The sequence below is a fragment of the Carcharhinus amblyrhynchos genome, chromosome 21 (genome assembly GCF_965287045.1).
Source record: "Carcharhinus amblyrhynchos chromosome 21, sCarAmb.v2.hapA, whole genome shotgun sequence".
NCBI classification, from domain to species: Eukaryota; Metazoa; Chordata; class Chondrichthyes; order Carcharhiniformes; family Carcharhinidae; genus Carcharhinus; species Carcharhinus amblyrhynchos.
The window spans coordinates 18,046,693-18,059,306 of NC_137344.1; the positions used below are offsets into that span (position 1 = coordinate 18,046,693).

The window sequence follows — 12,614 nt, forward strand, 5'->3', positions numbered from 1 at the left end:
TTAGGGATGGGCAACAAATGCTGGCCAGCCAGTGATGCACATGTCCCACGAATGACTAAAAAGAAACATTAATCTGGCCCACTCTGTTGTAATGATTATTGATTGGAAATTGTTTGAGCAGAAACCCATCTCATAACTGTTGCAGAAACACATAGTATTACATCATGTGGGCCACATTACACAAGGTAAATGTGCATTTGGTCCGGAACATATCCCGTGAAAAGTGTGGAACAATGAGAATGTACAATTGGTATCATAAAATCCTCCTTTCCCACGTCAAATAAATCTAATCCCAAATGCAGAATTTTTATTCATGCCAATATTCATTTTTGAAAGCTAATTGTTGGAAGGATGGGGGTTGAGCATAAGGCTGACAGCTTGCCCAAGGCGCCTGATACTCTTGTATCGGCCCTGTCTGTCGGCGCATTTATGTCTGACAACATTACACAACATGCCTCTGCTGTAATTAGTTGAGGGATTGTTTGGTCACAGTGACTCCCCAAAGCCGAAAATCAAAGACAGGCAGGTTTTTAGAATCCAACGTGTGGACGATCGTTTGAAGTATCTCCTTTATTGAGATTCACTAAATGGTATTTTACAAAAAGCTATTTGTAACACATTAATAATGAACTCTGTACGAGAGAGTGTAATTAACCACTTTAGTTATTCAGTGACTTGCCACTCATGGCCACACATCCTAATAACAATGGAACCAATTCTAATTGACTGTATCTTTTTAACTGTTTGAAAACTTCTCAAAATTATCCTTTGTACATCAAACTAAAAATAAACTAAAAATGTCAAACAACACTTGGAATTAATACATACTAAGCTGAATTGCTGTACAGACAAATAATTATTACAACAGTTGTAAAAGTAAAAGAAATGAGATATTAAATTATTTTCAATTTCAAAGAGTCGTTTCAAAGCAAAGATGTGCAAAACCAGCACAAAATAGGTGTGCTAAATTGGCAAAGTTGCCATTTTTGGCTAACATAGCTCTTAGATATGTACACTGAAGAATCATAGAATCACCATAGAAACCCTACAGTGTAGAAAGAGGCCATTCGGCCCAATGAGTCTGCACTGGCCACAATCCCACCCAGGCGCTACCCCCATATCCCTACATATTTTACCTGCTAATTCCTCTAATCTATGCATTTCAGGGGCAATTTTGGCATGGCCAATCAGCCCAATCTGCACATCTTTGGACTATGGGAGGAAACCGGAGCATCCAGAGGAAATCCACCCAAGAATAGTTGAGCAGATTTACCAGAAAAATATCTGGGCTAAAGGAATTAAAGTTATGTGGACAGCTTGTAAAGAAATGGCTTGTATTTCCTTGAGTGTCAAAGATTAAGGGGTGATTTAATGTTTGAGAAAAGTAAAGGAGTTCTTCGTGTTGGAAAGTGGGGGAGTACAGAGCAACTTTAAAATTAGAGCTAGACCATTCAGGCTTGTCTTCAAATGATGGCAAAAGTTTGGAGCACTCTCAGCAAAAGGCTGTTGAGGCTGAGTCAATCGAAAATTTAAACTCGGTGTTTTACTTTTGCTGGCCAAGGATATTAAGGGTCATGGAGGCACGATGCTCGTGTGAAGTTAAGGTATAGATAAGCTATGATCTAATTAACTTGGGGAGATGATGGTCCAGCGGTATTGTCACTGGACTAGTAACTCCAGTGATGCAGGGTAAGGTGTTGCGGACCTGGGTTTGAATCCCACCATAGCAGATGGTGAATTTAGTATTTTTTAATTCTGGAATTAATACTCTAATATGATCATGAAACCATTGAAAAAATTCACCAGGTTCACAAATATCCTTTAGGGAAGGAAATCAGCCATCCTTATATGTGACTCCGGATCCACAGCAATGCGGCTGATTCTGAAATGGCTTAGCAAGCAGGGCAATTAAGGAAGGACGTTAAATGCTGGCCCAGACAGTGACACACACATCCCATGAATGAATTAAAAAAATTGAATGACGGCACAGGCTTGCTGGACTGAATGCCGCCCCCCCCCACCCCAACTCCCCATTCGTATACACTACACATCGTGCTTTTCAGAATAAAAACCATACAGGGAGATGGCTTTATAATGAAGGTAAATAATTTGGTCCCTTATCCACTCAGAAACCATTAGTCACTGCCTCTGTAACCTCAATACATAATTGTGGTACTTGAGCAGTAAGTAGTGCCACACATTAATGCAATAATTCACAGGATTTGTTGTGGGAGGCTGCACTCTGCCAAACAACTTCATTTACAAAGAGTAGATTTTACCTTGTACTGGGTAGAATATTCTTCACAGCGAACAACATTCAACTTTAATTAGCTTTCCCACTGTTTCACATTTTCAATGCAGGATGTTGCAGAGCGCTGATATTTTAGTGCCAGTTTCAAACATTACAGTTTTATTATAACAAAAAAAAGTTGCAGATTGTTTACCTCTGCATAATAATTCACTTCTAATGGCTATTTCTGAACATAGTGCAAAATCTTATAAAACTAAAGTAGGCCGCCATTAAAACAGATCAGCCTTTATTACTAACAGGCCTTTTTCATTCTCACCTATACCCCAATGCAGAAAAGGTGCGTGGACACTGTCAAATTCTTTTCTTAAAGTTTACTGCAAGTATCCACGTCTGGATGCTTTTCGCCAGAGTGACTTCATCAGAAAGACTGTCTTCCAGTCCCGGCAGACTGTCGGAAGCCTTGGATTCCAGGTAAATTGAAAGCGTGTCTTTCAGGCTGAAATAAAACAAGGAGAATGCTTCAAGCTCAGAAAATAATACAGCACACATTAAAGTAATTCTCATCATCAAGCTGTGTTCTCAGCCCCCTGCTATACTCCTCATACACCTATGAGTGTGTGGCCAAATTCCCCTCCAACTCCATTTTCAAGTTTGCTGACGATGACACCACTGTAGTGGGTTGGATCTCAAACAATGACGAGGCAAAATACAGGAACGAGATGGAGGATCTGGTGAACTGGTGCGGAGACAATAATCTTTCCCTCAATGTCAACAAGATGAAGAAGATTGTCATCGACTTCAGGAAGTGTAGAGGGGAACATGCCTCTATCTAATTCAATGGGGATGAAGTAGAAAGGGTCGAGAGCTTAAGGTTTTTAGATGTCCGGATCACCAACAACCTGTCCTGCTTCCGTCATGTTGACACTATAGTTAAGAAAGCCCACCAATGCTCTACTTTCTCAGAAGACTAGGAAACTTAACATGTCAGCCATGACCCTCACCAACTTTTACAGATGCACCATAGAAAGCATTCTTCTTGGTTGTATCACAGCTCGGTATGGCTCCTGCTCTGCCCAAGGCCACAAGGAACTATAAAAGGTCATGAATGAAGCCCAATCCATCACGCAAATCAGCACCCCCATCCATTGACTCTGTCTACAGTTCCTGCTGAGTTGACAAAGTAGCCAGCATAACTGAAGACCCCACACACCCTGGACATTCTCTCTTCCACCTTCTTCCTTTGGGAAAAAGTTACAGAAGTCTGAGGTCATGTCGCAACTGACTCAAGAACAGCTTCTTCCCTGCTGTTACCAGATTTTTGAATGGACTTACCTTGCATTAAGTTGATCTTTCTCTACACCCTAGCTATGACTGTTACACTATATTCTACATTCTCTCGTTTCCTTCTCTATGAACGGTATGCTTTGTGCAGCATGTAAGAAACAATACTTTTCACCGTATACTAATACATATGACAATAATAAATCAAATCAAAATCATTTGCTAATCCCAATAGACAGATCTTTGATTTCACTTTAAGATTTTCCTGATTGCCAGTTTACTTTGCGAAGGTGTTTGGGGTCACTTTATTATGCTACATCAATTGCACATTCTTTTGGCAGGTAGGACCTCTACCTACACCCCCCGTACTGGCATATCCTCCAGGGACAGAGTCATTTATATAATGCGGGTGCAGCCAGAGCTCTGTACATCAGTGCGGGGCAGCTGCCATTGGGGATTGCAGGTTTGGGGAACTGCTGCTGCATTTTATTACAACATTGTCTGATCAAGAGCAGAACAAAGAAAGGCAAGAAGAAAGAAAATACTTCACTGTTTCGGGAATTTTTACTTTCAATAAGGTGAGCCTTGCCTATGACAAAGCTGGCATTTAAAAGGTTCAGCAACTTCCTCTCAGCCTGTTAGATTCTCGGAACACACTCACTTCACACGGACTCTTTGTTGCAAATGGATGGAAAACAGTTGCCTGATGTTGTTATTTCTTTACAGAAAGCTGTTGGGGCCAGTTCGTTAGATATGTCAAGAGGGAGCTGGGCGTGACCCTTGCAGCTAATGGAAACAAGGGGAATGGAGAGAAAGTGGGAATGGGATACTGAAAGTGCTTGATCAGTAATGATCATATTGAATGGTGGTGCAGGATGAATGGGCCAAATGGCCTACACCTGTATCTACTTTCTATGTTTCTATGTTGTTTGTGTCCAAAAAGATGTGTTGTTCAGTGGATATTTCGAGCATCTGCTTAACTTCAAACAGGCAATTCTGGAGTGACATCATGTGTCAGAGAGCAGAGGAAAGGCTGTGTTGGACTTACTTTTCCTCATCACCACCCCCCCCAACCCCATCCTCATGAAAATGCCACTAATTTACTGACAAAATCCACCAGATTCACCAGGGCGGGATTTGTGGGGATTCTGGCAATGGTTGCCTGGTGTGGGGTAGTGGGGGGTGGGGGTGGGGAGGGGAGAGGAAGTGTCTGATGCTAGCAATTTAAGGGGGAAGGGGGAGTGGCAGGTGCCACCAATGTTCAGGGGATGGGGGCTGGAGATGGGGAAGGGGTGATGACCGTTTACCGTGGGGGGAGGGGGGAACTCCTGAGACCTCCATGGTGGTGTGGGGAGAGACTATTTTTGCTTTAATAGGGGCGCTCCCATCTCAATGCAGCCTAGTTTAACCGGCATGTTTAGGCCCTGCCCCTCAGCACAATGGCATGAAACACGCCCGCCTGCTTTTTTTTTGACAAAGTGCCATAAGATCTGAAGAGGAAACCGACCTGTTTCTTTGGCGAGAAACACACCGATTTTCAGTCAGACCCTGACACTCTGCCGTTTTCTGGTAAGAATCCACCCACAGAATCCAGTGAAAAGTAAATTTACATTCTTTTTACGATCATCGACACTCTCTCACGTCAAGGATGGCTCTTCCTCGCGGACAGCTGGGTTTAAGTTATACGTCAGAGTTGGCCGTGGCTTTGCAGAAGGTTTATGAGCTCCACCTGAACCTTTCTGGTTCTCTCACACTGAGGACATCAGTTATTCACCGCGGAGGAAGGGGGTGGATTGTTGACTTGAGCAGCTGCCTTTTCCTTCCACCTCTCTCACAATTCTCTCGCAGTGGTTGCACTTGTTGATTTGAAAGTCTTGACACCATTTATAATGATGGATCACCATTTTGGTCATGAATGGGCACCTACTCCCTATGTGTTGATGTGAATAGAGCAGTGGTTCATGGAGGTTTTCCAATTCTTCAAAAAGTTTCTTTTGTGTGAGCAGTTTCCTGGCATAGCACTGAGTTATGCATATTTGGCTGTCTTGAGTCTCGCATTCTGATGACATGTCCCAACCATCCCAACTGATCTAAGATTATCAAGGCCTCGATACTTAGCGTGGCTATGACTTGGAGAATGATCATGTTTGTTCTTTTGACCTCCCAACTGATTTGTGGGATCTTATAAAGACAGTGTTGACAATTCTAATACAGCTTGGAAATATCATTTAGAAACTTCAGCACCATGGAGAAATGTGGGCAGAATTACTGTTTAGTGTTGGGTCTAAAATCATGATTCTTGGAAACTTCAATGTGTACCAGTTGCCAAGGATTGGTGCATCTCTTCCTCAATGTGTAATGATGATGATGCCATGATAGGGAGAGTTAACATGCTGGAGGAAAGGGCTTTCATAGGCTAACTTGTTATGTCCTTTCCCAAGTACTGTGGTTACCTGAACCTGAGTGTTGGAAAAACACTTAGGCATTGCACACATAAAAGGTCAGTTTAACCTGAAGCACCCAGCAGGCCACCTGTTTGATGTTCAATCCAAGTTTACATTCCATCAAAGTCAATGCAAAATACTATCAGAAAGCTTGTGAGAACAGTTGTCCAATCTGATCCCATCAGGTTCCTGTGGTGGGATGTTAAAATTACCCCTAATGTTGCAATGCTCCCTTTACCAAAGTGCCCAAAGTACTGGTAATCCACAATGAGATTATCCAAATTTGCGCCAATTGCATAAACTTTATAAAGGTTATGTGCTGTTTCTATGAGTCAGGTTTACTCAGACTTGTTCTATTTGGGAACCTTAATCAAAAAATATATGCCTTCCTCCCATTTATCTGGGAGAAACTTCATTCTAATCCAGACTGAAAGGACAGTAATGGATCAAGCTGTTTATTAGGGGTACAGAGGAGGTTCATCAGGATGTTGCCTGGGATACAGCATTTAAGGAGAGAATAGATAGGCTTGGATTGTTTCATTTGGAGACAGAATGTTATAATGTAACCAATGGTAACATTGGAATCTGTTATAATGCAACCAATGGTACCATGTTGTGATCAGCTGACCCAATAGACAATGTAACCAATGGCAAAATGATGTAATGATCAGCTGACTAGGTATAAATAGACAGCAGATGGGGATTGTGGAGAGCTGGTGTGGCCCAGGGCATGGCCTGAGTGTTGGTGAAATGACGTTTCTTTATTAAACCTTTTGTCTTTGATTTACTTTGTGAAGCTAGTTCTAATATTGCTTGCAACTGAAGTGTCCCGACTGCCGAATGAAGGGAGAAGGCAAGGGGAGGAGGGAACATGACTGAGGTGTAAAAGATTAAGAGGGGTATGGACAGGGTGAGTAGGGAGCAGTTGTCCCTCTTGTTTGAGGGGTCAATCAAGAGAAGGCAATCTCATAGTTTTAGGATAAGGGGCAGGAGATTCAGAGGGAATTTGAGGAAAGAAATCACTGAGTTGTGGGAATCTGATACGTTCTGCCTGGGAATGTCGTTGAGGCCGGAAACCTTACAACCTTTAAAACAATTTGGATGAGCACTTGAAATATCCTAATGTTCAAGGATATGGGACAAGTGCAGGAAAATGGCATTTGCACACCTTTAGTGGTAGATATTGTCAGTGCAGACTCAATGGGTTGAAGGACACTTTCTGCACTGTACAACTCTATTAGCATTTTAACTACTGGTGTGTATTACCTCCAAATGGATGAGAAGTTGTTATCTACATTGCTTGAGGCAGTCTTTAGGATCAGAATCTCATGGAGCTCCCAAAGAAGTGTGTTGATGTCAGTCGATGCAAAAAAGCTCTTCAGTTCTGCTTCTTCCTTGGGCAGTAATTGATCCTTGTATTCCTTAGGGATCCTCTCAAATGGGTCCTTGTAAAAATGAAAAGAGTAATTGAAATTATTGTAACCCAGTCCCTCCTAATTTATTGAAAGTCTGCTATTAAAACATCTGAGCGTTGGAGCTGTAAAATTATGCCGTTTGTTCACCAAATGGGATGTTACAATGGGTGGGAAAAATTGGGGGCCATGAGTATAAGACTGTCACTAATAAACCCAAAAGTGAATTCAGGAGTAACTCTTTGTTTAGAGAGTGGTTAGAAAATAAAAGTGGAAGAAATTAAACACTTTGGAAATGTGGATGCTAAGTTCAGAAGATAAGATACAGGAGCAGAATTAGGCCAATTGGTCCACTGAGTCCACTCCGCCATTCGATCATGGTTGATCTGCTCCTCATCCCCATTTTTCTGCCTTCTCCCATAACCCTTGAACCCATTACCAATTCCAGGTTCATTCAAGGGATGTGAGCTTTGCTGGCGAGGTCAGAGTTAGCAGATGAAAACCAGGGAACAGAAGAGAAAAGCGGATCTTAATAAATGGTGGGAAAGTGGCGAGGTGGGGGGTGGGGGTTGCCACTTTCGAAAGACATTAAAATCAATGATTACATCTTGTAAAGAATGAAACAGTCAAAAGTTTGGAACGACTTTGAGGTCAGTTGTGACTTTCCATTTTGTAACGATAACTTTTCCAATGAATGAGGCCAAGTCCCTTTTCCAATTCACACGACTTCATTCCAGTTTTATAAATACACTGCGAAACATGGTTACGATTAGTAACATTCACACCTTTCCTGTGGCCAGCATGACCTGGGACTTCCAAGATGACAGCAGTTGCCAAAGGGACAGAGTGTGCTTCAGTTTGCAACCTTCAAATGCCTAGGAGAAAAGAATCCAATTTATAATACAATACAGGTGGAAAATTAAGACATCATTTTGATAGGACCAAATTAGTGTGGCCATATGTGGCAAGTAACTGCAGATCCCACCTTGCAGAGTTATGTGATCTCACAGCGTATGCCTGAATACATTTCCTGTACATTTGTTAATAAGATGGCAAGTTGAAAATCAGAGTAATCTGAGTTTAGTTTCATTGTTGTGATTGCTTTACTTCCTTGATTACTGAATAGTGCTCAATGTTACGCCAAAATATTCAACTGAAGCTTATTTACCAGTATTGAGTGCAAGGCATTTAACACTAAAGTTAGTGCAGATGGCTAAATGGTGTCGCTTAGCCATGCCTTTAGCTAGTCAAATCATTTTTAATGCACAGCACTGGGTTGGTAAAGGTGAGTAAATGGGGAAATGTGAAGACAATGCATCTGGATAAATGGGATGGGTGCAAATTCCAACCATACCAAAATCACCCAAACACTGGACAATTACAGCCAATAGCTGCTTAGGGTATTCATTAAATGAAGTAGAATAGAAAAACTATGAAGAAAGATGCTGATACGTAATTGAAAGGTGAAAAGGCAGATATCGTTACTAAGCTGAAAGTAACCATTAGCAATGTTCTCCTGATAGTGTCTATTGTTAGTACAAACCTTGCTGACACAGGCTAACACTCGCCGATCCATCCGTAAAGTATCTTTGAGATAACAAAGAAGCTGGTTGTCTGGGGCTCCTCCTGCGGTAGCAAGGAAGCCAACTACAATCTCAATGATGTCCAGGGCATCACAAATATCACTGTAGGATTTCAGCACCGTTGTGACTGCATTGCAGGCAGAATGTGATAATGTTTCCTAAAACAAAGAAAAGGAAAGAATAAGTGTCCTTCCCTCAGTTTATTTTTATACAAATTGGTACAATTGGTAGAACAGTGAAGAATTATATCTTATTAATGCTGGTGTAAATACTGGATGAGATTTGGTTGTTAAGTATTATTACAATCACAATTGATGTTAATACAAATCAGATATCATAGTGAAACCTGGCTTGACAGTGTCAAGAAAATGAGAAATTATAACGTTTTTCTTTTAGTAATATTACCGTCACATTTCTTGTGTACTGGAAACAGGGTGGTGGGGGTGCGAATGTTGTAATTGGATTAAGAGACAGAGTGATTGTAAGAGTCTAAAGCAACAGTAAGAAGTGGTTTTGCTGTATTCATAAACCAAGAGGAACTTCAATAAGAATTTACATAGGTCAATAGAAGTAGTAGGCCGGAATCCGTTGGCAGTTCATGTCGGCTGGATTCTATGCTCCCATCAGCAGTGTACTCCCAGCTGCAGTTTTCCTACTGGCATGGGAATTCCCATTGACAGCAGCAGGACCAGAGAATCCTGTGCTAGCAAAGACGTGCGGCTGGGAGGCTGGAGAATCTCACCCATAGTTTTGAAGTGGGTTGTTTTAGCTCAAAGGGGGACATATACAAGTTGTAAAATTGTAAGTAAGTGAGGGAAAGAGGGGATAAGATTACTTTTTAATCTATAGGAACTAAAGTAAAGAACAGAGTTTGATCAGTTCTGGCAGAAGGGCACTTCTGAGAGACTGGTTGAAGCAGTGGAGAATAGAGAAATCAAAGAGAAAGAACGCACTTAAGAAAACACTGAAGTCTGTATGAGAGGGTAGCTGCCTACATCTCCCAGCAGATATTGTGGCAGCTTATCAGGTCCTCAAGAATACAGCATGGACAAGGCCAGACCTGGACACTTATTGTTCTTAGTCTCTGAGGACATCTTAAGGGCAAAAGGGCATTGCGGGGTAAAATTAGTAGAATTTTATTGATTCAAAAATTTATAAGGACTGTTGCCAAATGGAAAAGGGAAGGTTAGCTCAGAGGATAGTCTAAATTAAGATTTTTTTCAACGTACTGTAAATTATGTGAAGCCTTTCTTCTGTTTTAAGTGGTTTTTTTTTAAATAAACATTTACTTTAATATAAAATCATCATAATTCACTTGAGATACCACTTCCAAATTTAGAACAATTCCTCATAATATACAAATTATAACAAAAAAATTGGCAGCTAGTTTAAGTTTCCTTTTGGGATTTGGGCAGCTCAGCATTTATCCTCAGTCATGCCTTAACAAAATAAACTAATTTTTTTTTTAGAAACCATGGAGTAAAGTTATTGAAAGGTTCACTGGAGTTTACTGTTGAACTGGATAATAAAACATTGAATAAACAAGGACAAATAAACAACAGCAGACAAAATGGTTGGAAAGATCTTGATACCAACACCAGAAAATTATTCAAACTGAGACTATCATCTTATCCCAGCAATACTCTTACAGACACAAAACCCCAGTGAAGGTTTACCACTTTCTTCACAGGCTTCTTGCTTGGGCTGGCCTTGTTGCAAATGCTTTTCTTCCTGTGGTTTTCTGAGCAAACACGTGAGGTCCCCCAGCATCCTTGCAGGTTTTCTTACTTGAGAGATTAGAACTTCTACCTTTACTCTCTGACATACACACTCTGAACTGCTTGTATCTCTGGATCCCTGTCATGAGGCAACAATACAATTTTTTCTACTTTTCCCATATTCACAAAACTGTTAACCCCTTTGTAACTCATCTCTTCAGTTCCTCATTAAAAATGCATGGATACAAACAGGGCCTCTAGGCTTCCTGGCACCAAGCTCACAAGAAAAAAAAACTCTAGATGAAACTAGAACCATGTTCCACCTTTCTTAACACAAATATAAATTAAACTTAAAAGTTATGCATTGTTCCAAACAGTACTGTATCCATCTCCCTAGCTCTTCCAAACTGCAGTCACAGTGTGGCAGCCAGAACTACCAAATAACCAATACCCTATGACAGGGAGAAAACTGGAAGAAGGAGGTGGTTAGACAAGCAGTTAGACATAACATGGCTACAGATAGAGGTGGAAGATAAAGACACAAGAATGACAGAGATGTATAGTTCCAATAAATCTGGCATCTCTCAGGCCCTCAAGCTGCTCTTTTAACTCCAAACCTACTCATACCTGACAGTTCTGAGGAGACAAGGCCAATAATTTCACTTGTCCAAGAGATTCAGGCCCCATTATTAATGGGCCTATATTCAAAACCCTAAAATAGACCAATGCATTAAATTGAGTGTTCTCCAGCTTTGTTACCAGATGATTAGTGGGTCAGTCTAGGTTAGCTCCATTCAGTGAGAGTAACTAAACATTCTAACAACATCACAGAAAATATAGCAAACTTTTCACAGATTAGATTAGTAAAGAAAATTATATTTATTAGTCACAAGTAAGGCTTACATTAACACTGCAATTACATTACTGTGAAATTCCCCTAGTTGCCACATTCTGGCACCTGTTGGGTCAATATATCTAACCAACATGTCCTTCAGACTGTGGGAGGAAACTGGAGCACCCAGAGGAAACCCATGCAGACACAGGGAGAATGTGCAAACCTCACATGCAGCCATCTGATGCTGGAATTGAACTTGGGTCCCTGGTGCTGTGAGGCAGCAGTGCTAACCATTGTACCACTGTGCCGTCCTGGACAGATTCCTGCCTTGTTCAACAAAAATGTTCATTCATCCCAAACAGCATATAAAACAGGGGTTGGGAGGATGAAATGGCAGCACAGAAATGTGCCAATGTTTGTCTCCTTGGAGTGGGGTGAGCACAATACAGTCTCAGGTCCAAGTGAGTCAAAAATACAAATATAAAGCCATTTGTTTGCCTTTAAATCCACTGCAGCCATCAATCCTTTCAACTGAAACTGAATGTGCCTGATTTGGAACTTTCTGATTCTCAGTAGGAATCAGGCAGCAGAGAAACTCAGGCAAGTCCCTACTAACTTCAGGTGGTCCTTAATTTAGGTGGCATCATTCCTGCCAGGAAAGGTGAGAGCTTTATTACTCATTACGCCATTTTGATACATTTAAGTGCACGCTTGCCGAGTAATACAGCAAAGAATAGTCAGAGCCAGTGGTCTTTACAGGGATGAACAGAAGCTGCTTTGGCTACAATAAAAAGTAATTCACTTGGCATTTTTGGGGTACCAAGAAGAGCATAATTTTCCTCCCTCTGTCTTACTGCTAAGCATTTCCATTCACTAATGTCCCCAACCATTCAAGCCCTCCCCTTTAACCTCATGGTGCAAGCCTGTGAACATGGACGGTTACTGATTTCTTGCCTTCTCTCTGCCTCTGCCATCCCCAAAGATACTGGTGAGCTAAATGTCAGCACTAGGAGTTGATAGCTCACCAGCTAAATATAACTGAGGCCCAACCATCAACATGATTTAAGCCTCTTGCTGGGGACCTCGGATG

At 41.3% G+C, this 12,614-nt stretch overlaps 1 protein-coding gene across 1 annotated transcript in view; it reads right to left on the minus strand.

Annotated features, from left to right (window-relative positions):
* Positions 1 to 2,028: 2,028 nt before the first annotated feature.
* Positions 2,029 to 12,614, minus strand: part of LOC145356666 (E3 ubiquitin-protein ligase rnf213-alpha-like) — a 164,179-nt gene continuing 153,593 nt past the window's right edge. The window contains exons 68-71 of the mRNA XM_080209532.1: positions 8,932 to 9,129; positions 8,174 to 8,263; positions 7,243 to 7,421; positions 2,029 to 2,747 (exon numbers count right to left, since the gene is read on the minus strand). Of these exons, the coding sequence (XP_080065658.1) occupies positions 2,603 to 2,747; positions 7,243 to 7,421; positions 8,174 to 8,263; positions 8,932 to 9,129 (612 nt within the window). The 3' untranslated portion in view covers positions 2,029 to 2,602. The remainder of the gene's footprint in view (positions 2,748 to 7,242; positions 7,422 to 8,173; positions 8,264 to 8,931; positions 9,130 to 12,614) is intronic.